The 23116-nt window shown below is 40.7% G+C and overlaps 1 protein-coding gene and 1 long non-coding RNA gene across 2 annotated transcripts; one reads left to right on the top strand and one right to left on the bottom strand.

The window, feature by feature from the left end:
• The first annotated feature begins 7 nt into the window (after positions 1-7).
• CATSPER2 (cation channel sperm associated 2) lies at positions 8-14516 on the top strand. Its single transcript, XM_064571739.1, has 13 exons — positions 8-195; positions 668-814; positions 1313-1486; positions 1677-1745; positions 5964-6136; positions 6652-6807; positions 7085-7209; positions 8157-8335; positions 8550-8649; positions 9162-9218; positions 12544-12776; positions 13134-13301; positions 14479-14516. Exons 2-13 carry the CDS (start codon positions 670-672, stop codon positions 14514-14516), a joined length of 1617 nt encoding a protein of 538 aa, XP_064427809.1. The 5' UTR covers positions 8-195; positions 668-669.
• Positions 14517-15979: 1463 nt separating this feature from the next.
• On the bottom strand, positions 15980-21752 carry LOC135361582 (uncharacterized). Its single transcript, XR_010405029.1, has 3 exons — positions 20958-21752; positions 17483-17621; positions 15980-16255 (listed from the first exon to the last, which is right to left on the bottom strand). It is a non-coding gene; the product is annotated as an uncharacterized LOC135361582 (long non-coding RNA).
• Between the last annotated feature and the right edge of the window lie 1364 nt (positions 21753-23116).

Raw genomic sequence — 23116 nt, forward strand, 5'->3', positions numbered from 1 at the left:
GCCCGCCGGCGAGCCGGAAGCCAGGGAGCAAGTGTGGTGGAGTGGGGCGGGGCCGAGCTAGAAGTGGGGCGCCGCGGAGCTGGGAGCCGACCCTGAGCTCATCTTTCGTAGGGAGAGCTGAGTTCTGGGGGCGCCAGAGCCGGAGGCGGAGACGTGAAGTCAGGGCTGAGTGGGCGGAAGAGAGCCTCGGCTGAGGTGAGGCCCAGAAGCGGGAATTGAGAGGTGGAGCCTGCAGCCGAGGGACAGAGTTGGGACGGGACACGTTTTCCAAATGTCAGGCTGCTGCAGTTAGTCCAATTCCTCTTGGTTTGTCTTTCGGAGGCAGCCCTAAGTCCTCCCACTGCCCCTCCTCATTGCACTGCCCAGTTACCTCAGGTCCAGGTGCTGCTCCGATTTCCTCTTTGTCCAGCCCCGGGACTCCTGCCCTGTGGCTGCTACTTTGATTTAGAAACGCTGTCACACAAGTGAAGGTGCCTGGCCACTTAGTCTACTGCGCAGTGTCTCTTACGACTCTTAGCTCCTTTTGTTTCAAAAAACTTTGAGTCTTGGTACAATGTGTTTGACTTCTTTAAGGGCAAAGAGGGTGGGAGAAGGGGAAATAAACCTCTAATCTTTGGTGCCTCTCCAAGAATGAAATGATAACTTGGTTTTTCCATTATTTTAACAGACATGGCCACCAAACACCCAAGAGGACACGTGCAACTGCCCCGAGCTGATGCCATTCGTTCACGTCTCATTGATACTTTCTCTCTCATCGAGCATCTGCAAGGCTTGAGCCAAGCTGTGCCACGACACACTATCCGAGAGATAGTTGGTCAGCAGCCTGTTTCTTAACTAGCATAAATTTAAGACTCCTCACCACACCCGCCGAAGAGTAGAAAGCAGAGACACTATTTTAAGGGTGAAAAATTCAGGGAAGATTGGCTTGGTTGCTAGTTTGTAAATGATATCAAACTTGATAAATCAAAATAAAGCTCTTTGAACCCAGGAGATGGAACCCATGCCCCTCACTTTTAGGCTTAGGATAACTACTAGCCCTGGCTGACTTGGAAGTTTCTACGAAAGACACTGAAAACTTTGAGGATTGAACCTGCGGCCTTTATTCTTAGGCGTGGACAGTGTTGGTCATAAGTGATATATTAGCTCTTATTCCAAACTAATGTTAACTGCTGTGAGAAAGAGCAAGGCAAGCCTCTGCACTAGGGGACCCATTATGTAACCAGTATCCCTGCCCTGGTCCTGCCTGTTCTTCCTATCCCCCAGAGATTTCTCTTTATATTTATCCACTGTCCCCTTTTAATTTTTGGTGTAGATCCTTCCGGTCAGAAGAAGGTTATGTTGGGAGATCAACACCAGCTTGTGCGCTTCTCCATAAAGCCTCGACATGTAGAACGAATTACATGTGGCCGGAGGCTGATGAGCAGGCTTCGAGTGCGCTGCAGTCAGAGGCCACCTCTTTCCTTGTGGGCTGGATGGGTCCTTGAGTGTATCCTTTCGTGCCCCTCATTTTTATCCCATGCCTTTACTGTCTCTCTTGCCTCATCATCTGCCTGAAGACTTATTTCCCATTTCCAAACTCCATTTTCTTCTGATCCTCACTGGTTCTATTCTTGCCCTTATTATTTCACCTGTATTAGAAAGAATTCCACTCCGTATGTTTCCTTAAGAGAAAACAGGTCCTCTCTTCACAAACTTCATCATCTTTCTCATCTTTTTGAATACAATTGTACTGATGGTTGAAATAGGTGAGAACTGACATTGAATGGAAGAGGAAGTGGCTATGGGTCATTTTTCCTATAAATTGATCATTTTTTAATTTTTGACTGTTACTTGAATTGTGATAGGGACAATTATATTAAGTCCCCCATAGTAAGATTTGTGCAACTGCTAAGACATGGAAATATATGGAGGGCTCTCAAGAGAGTGGTAGATATAAAGTAGTCTAGACACTTATAGTGTAATAGACTCATGGGAAACCAAAGATGTAAAGACCAGTTATATTTCTTGTGTCAGCTTAGTTTAATAGTTGTTTAAATTAGCCTTTTGTATTAGAGATATTGGTGCCTATTGGTGAGTGATGCAACACTTACATTTTTTACAAGTATGTTAAATATTGAGTACAATAAGAAAGCTCACAAAGTATATAAAGCTAGATACAACTAAAATATTAGATGAGCCAAAAAATGACTTAAAGAGTAAATGATTCTAAAATCAGTCCTAAATTATATGAAATGTATTAAAAGCAAAAAAATCTGGAAAATCAATGAGCTCATTTGATTATCATCTCAAACAAACTGCTCCGAAATGATGAAAAGGACTTCCTTGTTTCATCCTCATTGTTTCGGGGAATTTTCCTACTTTATAATAGTCTTTTAATGCAATCAGGTCAAAGATATTTAAATATACAACAATTCTTGATATCACTAACCCACTACAGTATACTATATACTTTGAGGTATTTTTTTTTTTTTAGAGAGAGAGAGAGTGTGCACACATGTATAGACGGGAGAGGCAGAGGGAGAGGAAGAGAGAGAAAATCTTAAGTAGGCTCACACCCAGCGTGGAGCCCAACTTGCAGCTCAGTGCAGGGCTTGATCTCACAACCCTGAGATCATGACCTGATCGAGAGTCAGATGCTTAACCAGCTGAGGTACCCAGGTACCCCTATGCCTTGAAGTATTTTATTTTCTCCCCATTGTGGTGAGGATTTTGAGCTAAGTCACCCACATTTCCTATTTCTTGTATGATAACTGGCATGTATTTGCCTTGTGGTGTTAAGGGTATAGTCTTAAGCCTTGGAATAAAGTAAACAGCAATAAATATACAGGATTTCCTGGATCTAATGGACAAATCAAAATAGAATAGCACTAACCATTCTAGTTGGTAAAACAGTTGAATATGAAACATGATCACTGTGCCACAGAATAGGTGGATTGCTTGAATGGAAATTATCTGGCAAGTTCAGCAAAATTGTATCTTATTAAGTACACTCTCATGGTAGAAAGGCAGGAGGGATTTTGCAAAGGCAAAGAATTTGTGACTAACAGATTTCTTTGAACAGACTAACTCATGTGATAAATATTAAGACTGTTTAGGCTTTTAAAAAAACAATTTTCCAGATCATAGAGAATGTTGTTACAGATAGGGGAAAAAAATAGTAATTAACAAACAGTTCTCTAGATCAAAGCTCCCTAATTTTTTTTTTTCTTTTAAAGAGTGTACACATACCCAGTGGCGGGGCGGTGGGGGTGGGGGGGTTGCCGGCCGGCAGAGGGAGAGAGGAGAGAGAATCTTAAGCAGGCTCCAAGCCCAGCCCAGGGCCTAACACGGGGCTCCTTTTCATGACCCTGAGATCATAACCTGAGCCGAAATCAAGAGTCAGACGTTTAACCAACTGAGCCACCCAGGCGCCCCATCCCCGATCTTTTTGGTCTTGTGATTTTGTTTCCCAGTAATACAGCTATAAACTTGAAAACCTCCTTAGGAGTTTAATCATTCCATTAGTTTTATATGGTATAAAGAAGCAAGTTGAAGTAGAAGTAATATTTTAGACTAGCATATTATTAAATATTTTATTTTAATGTGTATAATATAATTTTTAGCACATTTTTACTTTTGCCATTTTGTAAGTGATTCATGCTGTTTTTAAAGTAAACATATGATTTGCTCATAAATGAATTTTTAAAGGCCTTTAATATATTGTTTGGCTCAGGGATCAAATATATTTATTTTATGTATTATATGTTTTTTAATTTAAGTTTTTGTTCTTTTTTAAAAATTGAGATATAATTGACATATAACATTAATTTCAGGTTTACAACATTATGTAGTATATGTTAAGTACATATTATATATTAAGGTGTAGGTGGAAATTTAATTACGTGTTAGGGTATAAAAAAGAAAAAAATCTACTTTCACAATGATATCGGTAATTCTACTTTTCATTTTAAACATCAATTTGGCTTATTTTTATAATTTTCACATTTTGTTTCCAAATGATGAGAGGGAGAAAAGAAAGATTTGACTCATTTGCAATCCATTTTCTGAAAATAACACATTGCAAGTGTGAATAGTCCTTATTTCCAACAACAAAAAAAAATCATGTATAACGTCATTATAATTTTTTACATTGATTTTGAGGTTCTAGAGATATCTTGATGTGCTATATATGAATAATTCTGCAAGTTTATCTCAAGATGAACTTCATCAGATTCTATAAATTGCATTCATCTGATCAAAAACTTTATATAGCATTGGTGTTCCTTACTTCATTGTGGATATAATGAGCCAAATCTTCTTTTTTTTCTCTCTCATCATTTGTTTAAAAAAATATATGATTTGTGCACAAATGAATTTTTAAATGACATTATATGTGTTTGGTGTGGGGATCAAATATATTTTATGTATTATATGTTTTTATTTTTTTATTTTTTGTATATATTTTTAAATTTAATATTATGGATATAACCAGCCAAAAAACAGTTACAATTTCAAACTGTTTAAGTGTCAAAATTGACAGCAGTTCGTGTTGTTCAGAGTGATTGAATATGTTCTTCTAATCTCCATTAACTGCCAGGGATATCAGTCATAGTGCATTTGGAGGCTCTCAGATTGTTCTGTTTCAAAGGGAAACTATTAAATTATTATTTAGCTTTTAAGCCTATTTTGATTTCAGTTTTTTTTTTTTTCCTACAGCGTGGTATACATCCATTAAATGCATAAAAGAAATGAAGAGGGTTGAAAGATGAAGGCAATAAGTTGAGGAATAGCAGTTAGCAGATAATAGGATTTTAGGGAGAATGTATAGGATTTAATTTGTTTGCAGGACAAAATCAGTTTTAGAGAAGAATGGGAAATTTTTTAAAACTAACAAATAAAGAACCAAATAATTTTTTTTTAAAGATTTTATTTAATTATTTGCCAGAGAGAGAGAAAGAGAGCACAAGCAGGGAGAGTGGCAGGCAGGAGAGGGAGAAACAGGCTCCCCGCTGAGCAGGGAGCCCGATGTGGGACTCCATCCCAGGACCCTGAGATCATGACCTGAGCCTAAGGCAGATGCTTAACTCACTGAGCCATGCAGGCATCCCAAGAACCAAATAATTTCTTATTATAACTCAGTATGTTTCATGAATCTGGCTTCTTGTTCCTACTTCCCTTATCAAGCACTTTACATATCATGGCCCTACATTTTCATTCTATTCTTAAGGCCCATTGCTGCTGCTGCTGCTGCTTTTTTTTTTTTTTTTTTGTAGCAGACAGCATTGGTGGTAGTAAAGAGAGCAATCCCTTGGTGACTGTGTGACCCCAGAGTGGGAAGGCAGTGACTTGCAGCTGTTAGACACATTGATACCAGCAGGAGATGAGTTGTAGCTATTTTTTCATGGTCAATTCTTTCTTTTTTTTTTTTAATTTTTATTTATTTGACAGAGAGACAGCAAGAGAAGGAACACAAGCAGGGGGAGTGGGAGAGGGAGAAGCAGGCTTCCCGTGGAGCAGGGAGCCTGATGCGGGGCTCGATCCCAGGACCCTGGGATCATGACCTGAGCTGAAGGCAGTGAGGACTGAGCCACCCAGGCTCATGTCTCTCTGTCAAATAAATAAAAATTAAAAAAAAAAAAAGAAAGACTTGACCATGAAAAATAGCTACAACTCATCTCCTGCTGGTATCAATGTGTCTAACAGCTGCAAGTCACTGCCTTCCCACTCTGGGGTCACACAGTCACCAAAGGATTGCTCTCTTTACTACCACCAATGCTGTCTGCTACAAAAAAAAAAAGAAGATGGTCAATTCTGTCCTCCCCTGTATTTCACAGGTTGAAAAAAATATCAATGTTAAGAAAAGAAACAAAGAAAAATGGAATAGCAGTGGGCACAACTGTGGTTTATAATAGTTTCTGATAATTCTATATCATTCAACTTCCCAATTCCTTAACCTTTATTCATCCTTCGCTCTACTCTCACAGAATTGCTTGAATCCTCAAACACCAAATTGTGGTCACTCAAGCTGACTCTGGAGGTGGCAGCTTGGTTCATCTTGCTTATTTTCATCTTGGAGATCCTTCTTATGTGGATATCCAGCTTTTTCCTCTTCTGGAAGAATGCCTGGAATGTCTTTGACTTTGTTGTCACCGTATCGGTAAGATAGATATCCTGAGGATTAGTTTAGTGGGTTGAGGAATGAGCCTAGGTGAATCAAAATGACAGGAAAAGTTAATTAGATCACAAGAAGAACATCATTATTTTGATTTTTTTTTTTTTCTAAACTGAAGTCAGTCATTTCAGGAGTTGTTGGTATTAGGAGCAAGACAGAATCTAACCACAACATTAGCCCCAACAAGAACATCTACCAGTTACTAAGCACTTACTAAGTGCCAGGCACTGTTCTAAGTGTTTTACGAGTATTTTCTCATTTGAGCTCCACAACAACCCAATGAGATAAGTACTGTGCTTATCCCCTTTTTATGTTGGAGCAAACTGAAGTGCAGAGTTTAAGTAATTTAGTAGAGGAAGGCTCAATTGGAAACAGTCCTCAGAGAATGCTGTTCAAGAGATAATGCCCAATGAACTATGAAGAAGATGAGATAAAGAAAGGGGTAATTGTGCAAGGGTACTTTGGGTACATTTTACTCATAATCTATGTGTTTCCCACAGTCCCTGCTTCCTGAGGTTGTGGTGCTGGTAGGGGTAACAGGCCAGTCTGTGTGGCTCCAGTTGCTGAGGATCTGCCGGGTGCTAAGATCTCTCAAACTCTTTGCACGATTCCGTCAAATTCGAGTCATTATTTTGGCCCTGGTGAGGGCTCTCAAGGTGATTTGACTGTTGCAGCTAAACTAACTGGGCAGGGTGGATAAACATTGGAATTTAACATAAAACAAGTCTGGGTGGGTCAAAGAGGTCAACAAGGGACCCTACGAAATGTCATTGGATGAGAAAGGGCTGGGGAAAGCTGCTGTGGTCTAGAGATAACTGGACTCGGGAGTGGAAGTGAGGGTTTTGGTGAGTGATTGCCAGGGTGGGCTTGACTCTGCTGTAGGTGGAATCAGCCTAGTCTGGCCCAGCTCTGACTTGAGGTCATGGCCTCTAGAGCATGACCTTCCTCTTGATGTTGCTGCTCATCTTCTTCTACATTTTTGCTGTGACTGGTGTCTACTTCTTTGAGGATTTCACCCGTTCAACTCGCCAGGACCTGAAGTACCACATGTTCTTCTCGTAGGCAGGACTGGGAGAATCGTGGGTGGGGGGAGAGGGTTTGGGCAAGAAACTGGGAAGCTAGTCCAAAGTAAGTAATACAGAAAGTATAGTCTATTGTGAGAAACTGGAATAGAACACAATAGGGAGAAAATAAGAGAAAGCAAAGGAATAGTAGTATTAGCTCTGATTTTGAGGATAGGGTGGCTAGTTCCAGGTTTGCTCTGGGTTTTGAAATTTAAACATCCCCTCCTCAACCATTTTTAGATAGCAGTATACTCCAGTGATTAAGCTCTGGTTTCTATGCCTCAGTTACCTCTTTTGAAAAATGGAAATAATAGTTGCACTACCTCATAAGAGTGTAGGAATTAAAGTAATGCATTTTTGCACTTAGCACAGATTTTGACACAGTGTAAGTGATCAACACATGCTACTATGACTCTCAAACAGGTCACTGGTTCTACCCCAAAGTCTAGGTGTGGGGGTTACACACCGAACAGAAGATTGGAATCCAATCTTGTCAGCACCTCTTAGGTCTCAGACTAACAGACTAACAGGTAGCTTTGTAAGAGTATTGAGTTAGGAGAGTCCTAAATATTTGTGTGCATGTGTAACCACCTGTTCGGTGAAGTCCATAGAACAGTGAAGAATGAACTTACAAAAAAAGATATGCAGTTGGTGATTCATTCAATTTTTAAAAATTCAGCCAGTACCTATTTATTGAGCACTTACTATGTTCCAGGCGCTAATGGAATAGTGAGAGATATTCATTGATTATTCATGATAAAGGAAAACCTAATAAAACAACTGCAAACTGAAGAAAGCTTAGCTCAAAAATTGATAGAAAGAAGCCAAAGTCAGAGCAAACTACAAAGAAATGTTCTTATGTTGTTTTAAGAGTAAAACAATACGTTTCTGAGAGATTTAGATCTCTGTTCTGTCTGTACCCACACGTCCTTTTTCTCTAGGGACCTGCTGAATTCCCTAGTGACAGTGTTCATCCTCTTCACCATGGACCATTGGTACGCACTGCTTCAGGATACCTGGAAGGTGCCCGAAGTCAGCCGTGCCTTCAGCAGCATCTATGTCATCCTTTGGTTGTTACTTGGTTCCATTATCTTTCGAAACATTATAGTAGCTATGATGGGTAAGCACAGAAGAGGGAAAACTTGGTTGTGAGGGGTAGCGGGGAAGAAATTAGGGTGAAAGTTAGGATTGGTAAATTATGTATTGAGAGAACCTGAGGTAGCAAGAAGTCTTGGGGCCTGGAATGGATATTTCACTTGGTTTCGCCTCACCCAAGCCCTCTCCCCAGGTCTATTTACCACCATATCCCAACTCCTAATGGCCCTTCGGGGCAGTTACTAATTTCCAGAATATCAGGAATGAGCTGAATGAGGAGATGACACATCTGGAGGTTCAGCACAAAGCCGACATATTCAAGCGGCAGATTATCCAGAGGTCTGCTGCCCCATTTTCAAACTCTAGTTCCTCGTTCCCTTTTTCTACTCCTTAGCCTTGACCCCGTTTTTCCCTTCCTTTCCACAGAAGATTTGCCCCAGGTTTAGAATTCTCCAGCTCTAGGGGTGCCTGGGTGGCTCAGTTGGTTGGGCATCTGCCTTAGGCTCATGTCATGATCCCAGGGTCCTGGAATTGAGTTCCACATCGGGCTCCTGCTAAGCGGGGAGCCCACTTCTCCCTTTCTCTCTGTCTGCAGCTTCCTCTGCTTGTGCTCTCTCTCTCTCTCTCCATCAAATAAATAAAATCTTTTTTAAAAAAGAGAGAGAATTCGCCAGCTCTAGAATATTGCCTGATTCTTTATCCGTTTTTGGGACTTGCCCACTCTTTTTCACCTTCTTACTACAATGTGTTCTCCTTAGTTTTCTTCATTTTATGATCTGAATTCTTTTTTCCTTACCACGCTCCTGCATCAGTATAACTCTCTTCACTCTTCTGTGTTTTTTGCTTTACAGGAGACAAAACCTGTCCCCTGAAGCAATGAGGTCAAGCCTAAGCAAAGTGGATGCCAGGTTAGGAGTGTAAATGTGAACCGGGATAGACAAACGTGAACGAGGAGAGGGTGGAAAACTAAAGATGAAGATTGACTTTGAGAGATAATCCATTTATTCAATAACTATTTATTGTAGTAGGTTGAGTGGTGGCCCCCTAAAAGAAATATCCATGTCCTAACCCCCTGGAACCTGTGAACATGACTTTATTTGGTAAAAGGGTATTTGCAGATGCAATTAAGTTAAGGATCTTGAGATGCAATCACCCTGGATTATCCAGGTAAGCCCTAAATGCAGTGACAAAGGCCCTTATAAAAGGCAGAAGAGAAGACCTAGACCTTGAAGAGGAGAAGATGTGAAGATGGACATAGAAATTGGAGAATTGGAGTGATGCAACTGGAAGCCAATGAATGCTAGGCAACTGCCAGAAGCTAGAGGAAGCAAGGAACCTTCTCCCCTAGAGCTTCCAGAGAGAGTATGGCCCTGCTGACACCTTGATTTCAGACTTCTGTCTTCCAGAATTGTGAGAGAATAAGTTTCTGTTATTTTAAGCTACCAAGTTTTTGGTAATTTATTACAGCAGCCATAGGAAATTGATACAAGTACCTTCTTTTTTTTTTTTTTTAATTTTTTTTATTCTTATGTTAATCCCCATACATTACATCATTAGTTTTAGATGTAGTGTTTCATGATTCATTGTTTGTGCGTAACACCCAGTGCTCCATGCAGAATGTGCCCTTCTCAATACCCATCACCAGGTTAACCCATCCTCTCACCCCCCTCCCCTCTAGAACCCTCAGTGTGTTTCCCAGAGTCCATCGTCTCTCATGGTTCGTCTACCCCTCCGATTTCCCCCCCTTCATTCTTCCCCTCCCACTACCTTCTTCTTCTTCTTCTTTTTTTTTTCTTAACATATATTGCATTATTTGTTTCAGAGGTACAGATCTGAGATTCAACAGTCTTGCACAATTCACAGCGCTTACCAGAGCACATACCCTCCCCAGTGTCTATCACCCAGTCACCCCATCCCTCCCACCCCACCCCCCACTCCAGCAATCCTCAGTTTGTTTCCTGCAATTAAGAATTCCTCATATTGGGGTGCCTGGGTGGCTCAGTTGGTTAAGCGACTGCCTTCGGCTCAGGTCATGATCCTGGAGTCCCGGGATCGAGTCCCGCATCGGGCTCCCTGCTCGGCAGGGAGTCTGCTTCTTCCTCTTACCCTCCCCCCTCTCATGCTCTCTTTCTCTATCTCATTCTCTCTCAAATAAATAAATAAAATCTTAAAAAAAAAAAAAGAATTCCTCATATCAGTGAGGTCATATGATACATGTCTTTCTCTGTTTGACTTATTTCGCTCAACATAATACCCTCCAGTTCCATCCACGTCGTTGCAAATGGCAAGATCTCATTCCTTTTGATGGCTGCATAATATTCCATTGTATATATATACCACATCTTCTTTATCCATTCATCTGTCGATGGACATCTTGGCTCTTTCCATAGTTTGGCTATTGTGGACATTGCTGCTATAAACATCGGGGTGCACGTACCCTTTCGGATCCCTACTTTTGTATCTTTGGGGTAAATACCCAGTAGATACAAGTACCTTCTATGAGACAGATGTTATTCTAGACCCTGAGTATTCAGCACCGGACAAGTGAGCAGAAGGAGAAACAAGAAACTCATTCATCCATTCAAGAAATAATTATTTTGGGGGCACCAGGCTGGCTCAGTTGGTAGAATGTGTGACTCTTGATCTTGGGGTCATGAGTTCAAACCCCACATTGAGCATGGAGCCTACTTAAAAAAATAATTATTATTATTTATATAAACTTTTTTTTATTAAGTAAACTCTACACCCAACATGGGGCTTGAACTCATTATCCCAAGTTCGAGTCACATGCTCTACTGACTGAGCCAGTCAGGCACCCCAAGAAATAAATATTGAATACTCATTAGGTGCTTGGACTGTGGCAGTGAACAAAATAGGCAATAATGCCTGTTCTCATGGAGATTATATACTGGCAAGGGGAAAGAGACAATAAACAATGAATATATAAAATGAGTAAATTAATATATTAGCATATGATAAGCATTATGAAAAAATAAAAAATAGAATAGGTGAAAAGGGATTGTAATACAGGGTGGGGATTGCAGATGGGTTATAATTTTAAACAAGGTAGTCAGGATGGCCTCATTGAAAAGGTAACATTTGAACAAAGACTTAGAGGAGGGGAGGGGATTACTGTGTGGCTTTCTATGGGAAGACTGTCATAGGCAGAGGGAACAGCTGATGTGCTTGAAAAACATCAAAGAAACCACTGTGACTAGAGCAGGGTGACCAGTGGGGGAGAGTGATAGAAGATGAGGTCAGAGAGATAATGGGGACCTCATCCTGTAGGGCTATGAGGGCCATCATAGAGACTTAGGCTTTCACTCTGAGTGAAATGGAGAGCAGCAGAGTAGAGCAGTGACATGAAGTGACTTACATTGAAGAAGGATTTCTCTGGTTGCGGTTGATGCACTGTAGAAGAACAAGGGAAGAAGCAGAGAGACGAGTTAGAAGGCTAAAGCTATCCAGGCAAGAGGTGATGATGGCTCAGACAACAGTGGTACCAGTGAGAAAAGATGTATTTTTAAGGTAGAATCAATAGGATTTCTTGGTTGATTGGATGGAATATAAGAAAAGAGTTGAGAATGACTCCAAAGTTTTGGCCAGAGTAGCTGGAAGGATGGATTAGCTGAGATGGGGAAGGCTGGGAGTGGAAGAGGTTTGATGGGCAAAGAGTTCAGTTTGGGTTGAATTTGAGATGTCTATTAGACATTCAGCTGGTGATGATATGTGAGTAAAAGTTGTATATCCAAGTCTGGATTGAGGAGTGAAATCTGGACTAGAGGTTTAAATTTGCATTTGGAAGACATTTAAACTCAGGAGAAGAGATCACCAAAGGAATGACTGTAGATGGGGAAGATAAAAAGGTAAGAGCTGAGCCTCAGGGCCCCTCAAGATATAGAACTGAGGGGGCAAACTATAGTTGTGGTGTAACAGGCATAGAGCTACGGAGCGAGGAGCTAAAACTTAGCAAAATAAGGTGGAGTGTGGAAAGCAGGGCCTGAGTAAAATGGAACACAGAAGCTATGTAGTGAGGGGCACTAACAGGGATATACCACACAGGATCGTTGAAGTTGGAAGTGCTTAAAAGCTCAAATTTTGGGAGCAGTTTGGCCCTCATGACCTTAAGTCCCAGCTTCAGGGGATGGCAAGGGCCAGGGCCGGCATAATGAAAGAACTAGCCATATCTCATAAATGTATTTGAAGGAATAAAATATCTCCTTTCACTTATAGAGATGCCAGCCAACAAAGAAAATCTTTGGACTTATCAAAAGCTTTTGAAGAAGAGTCTAAACACAGTGCTGATGAAGAGGGTTCAAGAACATCTGCACCGAAAATAAAAGATTCCTTGTCAAAAACGAAAAAGTCCTCATCTTCCTCCTCCTCTTCCTCTTACTCTTCTTCCTCCTCATCTTCATCTTCCTCCTATTCCTCTTCTTCTGAGTCCAGATATTTAGACTCCATTGGTAAGCAGTTTCTTTCATTTGAATTCAGACTCCTCCAGGAGACATCCCAATCTTAATAGGAGCTCTCCCACCATATCTACTTCCCAGTTTTCTCCACCAGTCTGATTTTCTGGTCTTAATTGCTTGCTTTGTGCTTTCTTTCATTTCCCCTGTACTTCTGCTTCACTTTGGTTAAGTGTGGCCATGGCTGTCTTTGCTTACTGTAAAAAGTTGTCTCTCGGTGATGTTCCCTTTCCCCTCCCTGATTCCTGTTTACTCTTGCATCCCTGCTTTTCCTTCCCACATGATAGGATCTATTAGCTCTTATCCAACTTCCACAGATCTAGACATGTTTTTAAGAAGCATTCCTCCCTCCAGGTCAGTTGGACTGGGAGACTCATGTGCACCAGAATCTGCCTGGGCTAATGGAAATGGATCAGGATGACTGTGTCGTTTGGCCTAGAGATTCACTCTTCCGATATTTTGAATTGCTAGAAAAACTTCAGTATAACCTAGAGGAGCGTAAGCGGTTGCAGCAGTTTGCAGGTATGGATTCAGGGCAGTCATGGGGACCAGGGGTTAAGTACATTGGAGTAACATATTGGACTAGCATATATAACTGGGGAGAAGGAGGAGAGTGTCCACTATTTGGGCATTTCAGCTTCTGAATTTCCACCTCGCACTTAAAAAGGCAATTCCTTGGTTTGGTATGTCACATTCTTATGTCCTGATTTCTTATAATCTAGAGAGAAACTGACAGCTTGCTTCTCCAGTAGGGAAAACCTAAATCCTATGAGGTCCGAGCTTGTTTCCCAAGAGGAACTAGTGTCCACTTGCAGGTGTTGGGTGTTAGTATAAGGTGGGCTCTTGCTCGGTTTGTGCAGTGCTCTCCCTTTTGGACCTGTTTCTGCTCTCTGAAGGGCATACTTCAGACCTGAGCAGTAGGGCCTTACCCTCAACTTGGATAGCAACGGGGATCAGACAGTGAGCAGAGAGCTCACAAGTGCCCACTGCTTCCAGGCCCCCAAAGAGGTTTATGAATTGTAGGCTTTTCTTCCTTTCAGACCCTTCTAGTGTCAGCCTAGACAGAAGTATGTACATTATTTAAATAGTAGAGTTAATTTAAGTGGAAAACTACTTGCTCAAAATTATTTCCCCTAAATTGCTCCTTTGAAATTTCACCACTGAGAGATGAATTGACGTTAATAAATTCTCCCTCTAAAAATACAAAAACTGGAAAAGTTAGGGGCCATTTTTTATAATTTAATAGGGATTAGTGTTGTCTTTCTCATACCTAATTGTCAGCTTAATGTAAAAATAACAATGAGGGAAGAGGAATGTGTGTGTGGCAGGCACAGGAGGGCAATCAGAGGAATTTGTAACGGTGAAACATGAAATTTAGAGCAGGATGTCACAGACAGGCTTTGCCTGCTTCATAATGTTGCCTAAGGTTAATCCTGTTCTTTCCAGTTGTCCTCAGTCCTGCCTTCCCACTTGTTCTCTGGGTAGAAACAGGGTGAAAGAGAGGAAAAGGAGCAAGGTAGCTTCTTTAATCTGGGTTAATTCATCTATGGCAGAGAGTACTGCCTCATAGGGCTTAATGAAAGTAAAGGTTCATAAAGATTTGTGTGGGAGCCTAGAACCCAGAAAAGCAGAGTCTTTAAACATTTGTATGTCCTGAATATTCTTAGCTTTGTAGCCTCACAGCCCCGTCTCTTTACAGTGCAGGCACTGATGAACTTTGAAGACAAAGAAAGCTGACAATGGATGGCTTCTATTTCTTTGGCAAAAATTAATGAAAGAAATAGTTGGAAATGGAAAACTCAAAGTATAAATGTCTAATAAATACAGTTGATAATTACTTAGTGGTCTGTCTCTGAGACATAGGGAATACGGAAATGTTTAAAGTCAGGCTGAAAAAATTAGTTCAGGTGCCACTGGGGCCCATGGTCCTTGCCTTTCTACTCTTTCTACAGCTCCTGAATCTCACTTCTTTCTTGACTTTGTCATTGTAACCCCCACCCTTCCTGCAACCTTTACTTCCTGGTAGAGTCCTAATTTTACCGTCTCCCTCCCTGATGGGTACAGGCCTCTGGGGGTGGGAGGGTAAAGAGATCCCAGGAGCTGTACGGTAAATAATTGAGAACTATTGTTTCCATTGCCTATTCTATGAACACTGCTTCTCCTATCCACCATTAACTTTCATCAAACATCAGGGCGCCTGGGTGGTTCAATTGGTTAAGCCTCTGACTCTTGATTTCTCTTCAGGTCATGATCTTAGGGTCGTGGTATCAAGGCCCTTATCGGGCTCAGCACTCAGCGCAGCGTCTCCTTGTCCCTCTCCCTCTGCTCCTCCCTGCCACTCACATGTGCTCTCTCACTCTCTCTCTCTCTCTCGAATAAATAAATAAGAAAATCTAAAAAAAAAGCTCTTTAATCAAACATCATTTGATTAAAGGGTCCATTTAGGGGGCGCCTGGGTGACTCGGTTCAGCATCTGGCTCTTAATTTGAGCATCCACTTTCAGCTCAGGTCATGATCTCATGCGTCATGGGATCCAGCCCTAGGTTGGGCTCCTCACTCAGCAGCAGCAGATTCTCTCCCTCTGCTTGTCCCCCCTACTCACTCACAAGTGAGCTCTCTCTCTCTCTCTCTCAAATCTTTATTTGAGAGAGAGAGAGACCATGGAGGGGGGCGGGGAGACAGAGGGAGAGGGAGGGCAGACTCCCTGCTGATTAGGGAGCAGGACCCTGGGATCATGACCTAAGCTGAAGGGAGATGCTTAACTGACTGAGCCACCCAGGCGCCCCTAAATAAATAAATCTTTTTTTAAAAAAAGGTCCCTTTATTCCATTTCCTTGCCATTGCTCCAGGCGGTGATTCCACTATGTAGGAATGTTCAAATCAGTAACTGTCCCATAGATTTTTAGTGTTAGAAGAGAGACCTCAGAGTTCATTTATCTCCCATCAAATCAGGAACACCTTTTAGAACATCACTGAAAGGGGGTACCCAACTGAGACTTTAACTTTTCTAGTTACTGGGGATTTATTATCTAGAAGGGATCCCATTCCACTGTTGAATGACTCAAGTCTTTACAAATATTTGTTACTAAACATTCTGTCATTTATTGAGTGTTTAACATGCACGAGGAGATATATATATTCATACATAAAAAACACTGAGCTGGGGGCGACTGACCGACTGAAGTAAAAATTGTCTAAAACCAAAAACCAACGTTATGTTACAAGGAAAAGCATTTGTTATTCCCCATAAAATGAGAAACAAAAATGTTTTAAAATAAATGTCAATATATAATATGTATTAAAAATCCTATCGTGGGTGCCTGGGTGGCTCAGTCGTTAAACGTCTGCCTTTGGTTCGGGGTGATGATGCTGGGGTCCTGGGATCGAGTCCCGCGTTGGGCTCCCTGCTCCTCAGAAACAGGGAGCCTGTTTCTCCCTCTGCCTCTGTCTGCCGCTCCCCTCTGCTTGTGTTCTCTCTGTCAAACAAATAAATAAAATCGTTAAAAAAAAATCCTATCGTAAGGAAAAAAAATCCTATCATAAGAAATAGGGTATGACTATATGGAAAGAAGAGAGGGATGGGTAAAACAGGTGAAGGGGAGAGGTAGGGGGGAAAAGATGGTGGAGGAGTAGGGGACCCTATTCCAACTAGTCCCCGGAATTGAGCTGGATATCTACCAGACCACTCTGAGCACCCACGAAATCAGCCTGGGATGTAAGAAGATCTGGATCTCTACAAACAGAATATTGCAGTCGGTTGGTTTCGAGACTAATAAAACAATTTCTAAGACTTAAAAAAAAAAAAAACAGGTGAAGGGGATTAAGAGTATGTTTATTGTGATTAGCACTGAGTAATGTATAGATTGTTAAATCATTATATTGTACACCTGGAACTAATAATAACAATTATACTTGAACTAAAAAAATCGAAAATAATAGCAATAAAAAAAACAACAAAAATTTATTTGGAAATTAAAACTAGAGGGGCGCCTGGGTGGTTCAGTCAGTTAAGCATCTGACTCTCAATTTCGGTGGCTCAGGTCATGATCTCAGGGTCCTAAGATTTTTTTTTTTTTTTATTCATGAGAGACAGAGCGAGAGAGAAAGGCAGAGGGAGAAGCAGGCTCCCAAGGAGCAGGGAGCCTGATGCGGGACTCGATCCCAGGACCCTGAGATCATGACCTGAGCCGAAGGCAGACGCTTAACCATCTGAGCCACCCAGGTACCCCAGGGTCCTAAGATTTAGCCCTGCGTAGGGCTCCATACTCAGCACAGAGTCCGTTTGAGATCTCTCTCCCCTCTGTGCCTCGCCCTGCTCTCTTCCTCTCTCTCCTTCAAATAAATAAATAATTTAGAAAAACTAGAAATACTATTTTTAGATGATTGTATACCTAGAAACCCCAAAAGAATCAAGAATTAGAGATAACAAAGGATTTCCGTTAAATACAAACAGAAGAGGGTTGGAGAAAGAAACCTGGAAAACAGTAACATTTAAGGGATAGAAGGAGGAAGAGGAGTCCAAAAGAAGCCTGAGAGGGAAGAGCTGAAGAGACAGAGGATAATCATTGTAGAGTAATGTTCTTGGAGCCAAGAGAAAGGAATGGTCCAGTCAGATCTGGATTGGAGCATCCACTGAGCCTGGTAATCAGAATTCAATAAACCTAATAAGACAGAGTAAGGAAATACTATTTAATAAATCTTACATATGATATTCACAAAGTAGATGCTCATTGAGCAGCATCTTTGAGTATCTTTGCTCAGAGTGAATCTGAGGACCAGCAGAATTGGCTTCATCTGGTAACTTGTTGGAAGTGCAGGATCACAGCTCCCATCCTCAGGGTCCTATTGAATCAAGTGTTACATATGCACGTTAAAGTTTCCAAAGCACTTCTTTATAGGTATTTAACAATATCCCCTCTTGGCTTTCTATAGCTGACTTTTTCAAATGAATGATCTATGCAGGCTGTTTCATTTTTTAACTCCTTAATGAAAATGATCTGGTTTCAATTCTACTGGAATGGAAGTTTATTCAACAAATATTTGTTGAGTTCCTATGTTCCAGACACTGTTCTAGACATTAGGATACATCAATGAATGAACAGGACAGAAATCCCTGCCCATCCTAACTAGTTCCTCATAAGATCACCAGGTAATAAATGATAAGTTCCATGAAGACTGATTTTACCTCCTCCCATTTTCCCCCAAATTATCCTTCTAGCAGCCCAGAGCCATGTGATAATAGCTGTACAAAACCAAAAACAAGCAAAACCTTTTTTGTCTAAAGACAAATATCCCCAGGTTGAAAAACCAAGCTTCACTGGTAATGAAGCCATTATTCTTCTCATTCCTTTTATCCCTGCCCTGAGTATCCCTGCTATAGGAATACCCCACTAGGGGCGCCTGGGTGGCTCAGTTGGTTAAGCGACTGCCTTCAGCTCAGGTCATGATCCCAGGGTCCTGGGATCGAGTCCCACATCGGGCTCCCGGCTCAGCGGGGAGCCTGCTTCTCCCTCTGACCCTCTCCCCTCTCATGCTGTTTCTCTCCTGCTCACTCTCTAATAAATAAATAAATAAATAAATAATCTTTAAAAAAAAAAGGAATACCCCACTATTCCAAAGGAAGAGATTGAAGCTCTATGCCAGATAATAATGAGCATTCTTCAGGAACATTTTGCAAGTGACATTACGATTTAGATATTGTTGTGATATAACAAAATTAAAAATTTTTTCACATATGGTTTGTATTGAGCTTTTATTTTAGAGCATAGTTTCCCCCTTTGATCTCCAGTTATTACTTACATCTTCAAATACCATACTGGAACTCAAACTAATGTGCTGCCACTTGGAAACAGAAAAATTAATATTTGTTTTATTATAACATAAGGTATATAAAAAATAATTCAAGAAGGAAAGAAAAAAACTTATAACAACAGTACAGCTTCTACCTACTGTATTACTGTAATAACTAACTTTTATTTTTTTAAAGTTCAACATGGATTGTTATGAATCTACATTCATTTTGCTTTATTATAATTTATCTATATATTGTAATTGTGTCTTAAATTTAATATGAAAGTTTTAAATTTTTAAAAAACGTATTTATTATACTTTCAAAGGTTTAAAACCTCAGAGAATCAGTAGGTCTCAATCCACCTCATTTCTTGAGACTTTGTACTATACTAGTTGGCCTAATGTTTCCAAAGGGATTCATTTCTTTTTTCAACAAAAGTTTTCATGTTCTTTATGTCCCAGCCATGATGTTCAGTTTTGAGGATAGAAAAACTGTTCAGGGGGCGCCTGGGTGGCTCAGTCATTAAGCGTCTGCCTTCAGCTCAGGTCATGATCCCAGGGTCCTGGGATCGAGCCCCGCATCGGGCTCCCTGCTCCGCGGGAAGCCTGCTTCTCCCTCTCCCACTCCCCCTGCTTGTGTTCCCTCTCTTGCTGTGTTTCTCTCTCTGTCAAATAAATAAATAAAATCTTTAAAAAAAAAGAAAAGAAAAGAAAAGAAAAACTGTTCAGTGTATGAATGCAAGCCTTTTTAAAGGCCACTTTTGGAGAGATTTCTGTTCTTTACTATAAGTAGAAATTTCACAATGTTTTACATTTGTATTTTTCCTATTTAGGTGACCTAGGGTGGGATGAAAATTTTTAACTTTTTTTTTTTCCAGAGAGAACACATGCATGAGCTGGAGGGGAGAGGCAAAGGGAGAGGGAGAGTGAGAATCTTAAGCAGGCTCCACACTCAGTGCAAAGCCCAACACAGGGCTTGATCTCACAACCCTGAGATCATAACCTGAGCCGAAATCAGGAGTCAGACGCTTAACTGACTGAGCCACCTGGGCGCCTCAAACATTTTTACCTTTTTATTTTAAAGTAATTTGAGGCTCACAGAAGAGATGCAAAGGTAGTTCCTAGGTACCTGTCACCCAGCTTTCTCTAGTATTAACATCTTACATAACCAAGATATAATAATCAAAATTAATAAATTAACATTGGTAATATGCTATTAATTTAGGTATAGGCTTTACCAGGATTTTGTCAGTTTTCCCACTAATGTCCTTTTTCTGTTCTAGGTTCCAGACCAAGATTCGATATTGCATTTAGTTGTCATGTCTCCTTAATCTCCTCTGCTTGTAATAGTTTCCTTAGTCTCCTTGTCTTTCAAGACCTTGGTATATTTGAGGAGTTCTGGTCAGGTATTTTACAGAATAGGTTCACCTGATGTTTTCTCATTATCATATTGAGGTAATGAACTTTTAGAAGAATACCAGTGAGGTGAAGTGGCCTTCCCAGCACATCATATCAGGAGATATATCATAGTGATATATGTCATAACTGGTGATGTTAACCTTGATCCCTTAGTTAAGGTGATGGTGACCAGGTTTCTCCACTGTGGAGTTAACTCTTTTCCCCCTTTATAAGTAATAAGTACTTGGAAGAAGATACTGTGAGGTTATGCAAATATCTTGTTTCTTCTTAAACTTTCCTCCATTAATTATAGTTCATCAATGAATCTTGCTTGCAGTAATTACTAAAGTGGTGTTCTATTTCTCTTGTTCCTTCTATATTTATTAACTGGAATTCTTTTTGTAAAGAACTGTCCCTGCTCTGAGGTGAACATTTTAAGTCTTTATCTTAGTAGAAGTAGCAATCTCATCACCATGGTAGCCCCTATAATATAGGCCAGGAATGTGTGGGGTAGAATGGATTTATTTATTTAACAAATCCTTTGCTTAATACTATGTGCCAGTAACTGTTAGGCACCTGGGGTACAACAAGGTGTAGTCTCTGCTCGAGACCTTATATTCTAGTCTAGTGTAAGATGAGGCTTAGATTTCTGTATTGCAGACTAGGTAGATTCCTCTGAGCATGGCATATGACCCCACAAAAGCCTTTGTAGGACCAAATAATACTTTATCTATCTGACTGATGTCCTTATTTTTAAACTTCTCTTCAGTGAGGACGAACTGGACTTCCTCCCCTCAACCTGTCTACCCCTCAACACTTCTAACCAGAAGTCTTCACTGTATAACTTCCCCCACCCAAATCTCACACAAATCTCTCTTGTTGGCCAACCATCACAGGGAGCCATACAGGGAAAGGAATTCTGGGAAATCAATTCCATTTTAGCTAAATTAACAAAGTTCAAAACCACTATAGATCATTTGACCATTTTACCTTCATTGAAATTTTCTTCTCCTTTGGCTTCATGACACCACTCTCTTCAGGTTTTCCTTTGGATTCCTTCCCTTCCTCTTCTGCTGTTAGCCATCTTCTTGCCAAGCTTTAAATGTGTGGTCCTCAGCCATTTTTGCTTTATACTCTACAAATTCCAACTAATTTTGTCCACTTTTATGGTTTCAACTACTGTTTGTATGCTGATGACTTCTAACTCCATTTCAACCCAGACCTCTCTTAGAAACTCCAGGAAAAATATTCATTTGTCTATCCTTAGGCATTTCATTTGTCTATCCTTAGGTAATTCATTTCTAATATGTCCAAAATTGAATTATTACCATTCCATCAAAACTGTTCTTCCTCTTCTAATCCCAATAAGGACCGAAAAGCAATTTCCCTCGGTGGGGGGAGTCCTCAATGATCCCCTCCCTACTTTACTCAACTAGTTCCACATTTTTTCTGAAAATCTTTCACTTAAAACACTGCTTCTTGGGGTGCCTGGGTGGCTCAGTTGGTTGGGCGTCTGCCTTCAGCTCTGGTCACGATCCCATGGTCCTGGGATCGAATCCTGTGACCCATTCCCTGCTCAGCAGGGAGCCTGCTTCTCCCTCTCCCTCTGCTTCTCCCCCGCTTGTGCTCTCTCTCTGTGTCTCTCAAATAAATAAATAAAATCTTAAAAAAAACCACTGCTTCTTGTACCAATTTTGGTATTAAAATTCTTAGATGCAAAAAAAGAATTAATCTTGAGCTAGTCTAATCATAGTAGTAGTAACATTTAGTGGATTTGTACCAGTGCTGGACACATCAAAGGCACTTTAAAATGCAAGGGAATAGGAGTGTCTGGGTGGCTCTGTTGGTTAGGTGTCCAGCTCTTGGTTTCAGCTTGGGTCCTGGTCTCAGGGTTATGGGATCAAGCCCCCCATCAAGCCCCGCATCAGGTCCTGTGCTCAGAGCAGAGTCTGCCTGAGATTCCCGTCACCCTCTTCCCCTCCCCCTGCTCAAGCACATGCATGCTCTCTGGCTCTCTCTCAAAGAAGTAAATAAAATAAATCTTTAAAATACAAGGGAATGAACATAATTGGATTGATGTCAACAGCACTACAACCCATGCCTAAATAAAGTTCATCCAACACATATTTTCTCTGTAAGGCACATCACAGCCTTCCTGTGCTTAGGAACACTAGAAAGAACTTTAGCACTAAGCGTAAGGGCCATTTTAAACAGTGAAATAACCAACAAAAAGGACAAAAATGCTAAACTTGTGGCACTAAATTGGTCATGAAAAGGACATGACTTATAGTATGAGAAGGCAGTGGAGCATTGCCGTATTTAATCTCAGCTGGAAACGTGCACATCAGGGGACTCAAATTTTTCACCACTCTGCATTAATCTGTGAGTGATTATGAAAACACTGCAAGTATTGATTTTGGTTCACAAATTTTAATGAGTAGGCTAATTCACAAATACAGAACTCATAAATAATGAGAATTGATTGTAAATGTTCTGGTATAATTTGGAGCTTGAGACTACTTGGTCTTGTGACATTGCCATCTCAACTTGCAGTTTCTAGGTTACCTCAACAGGCAAGAGATTACAGGAGCATCATTCACTAGCTCTTAAAGTCTTTGGTCATTTACTATTCACTGGCCAGAACTAATCACCTGCCCCCACCCAACAGAAAGACATCTGGAAAATGTGGGTGGGGACTGCTTGGATAGCTAATGAGCAATATATATTTCAGTTACAAAAGGCAAATCAAAAAGGAGAAAAATAATTGTAATTTACAAAGGGAAGATTGTGTTCTTGTCAGACAGAGTACCCTATGACAGGTTTGGGACAGTGAGGATGTTTCAGATTTCTCAACTTCTCCGGCTCCTCTTGGGTATCTCCATTTCAATTGCTAATTACAGAGCATTCCAGTCACCCCCACCAATCTTACCCATTTCACTTTAGCTAGCTACATGATTAATTTCTTGTTCTAGATTTCTGTAATTTCAGTTTGTTGTTTCTGTTTTTCTCTCTTTCTCTTTGATCATTCATAGATTGGTACTCTTCTCACTCTTGTTGGACTTTACCAAACCCCAGTTGACCCTTGAACAACATGGGTGTGGGTCCACCTATACACCGTTGTTTTGTTTGTTTGTTTGTTTGTTTAGATA

The sequence above is a fragment of the Mirounga angustirostris genome, unplaced genomic scaffold (genome assembly GCF_029215605.1).
Source record: "Mirounga angustirostris isolate CCGP_5_RB_7025 unplaced genomic scaffold, mMirAng1.0.hap1 SCAF_9, whole genome shotgun sequence".
NCBI classification, from domain to species: domain Eukaryota; kingdom Metazoa; phylum Chordata; class Mammalia; order Carnivora; family Phocidae; genus Mirounga; species Mirounga angustirostris.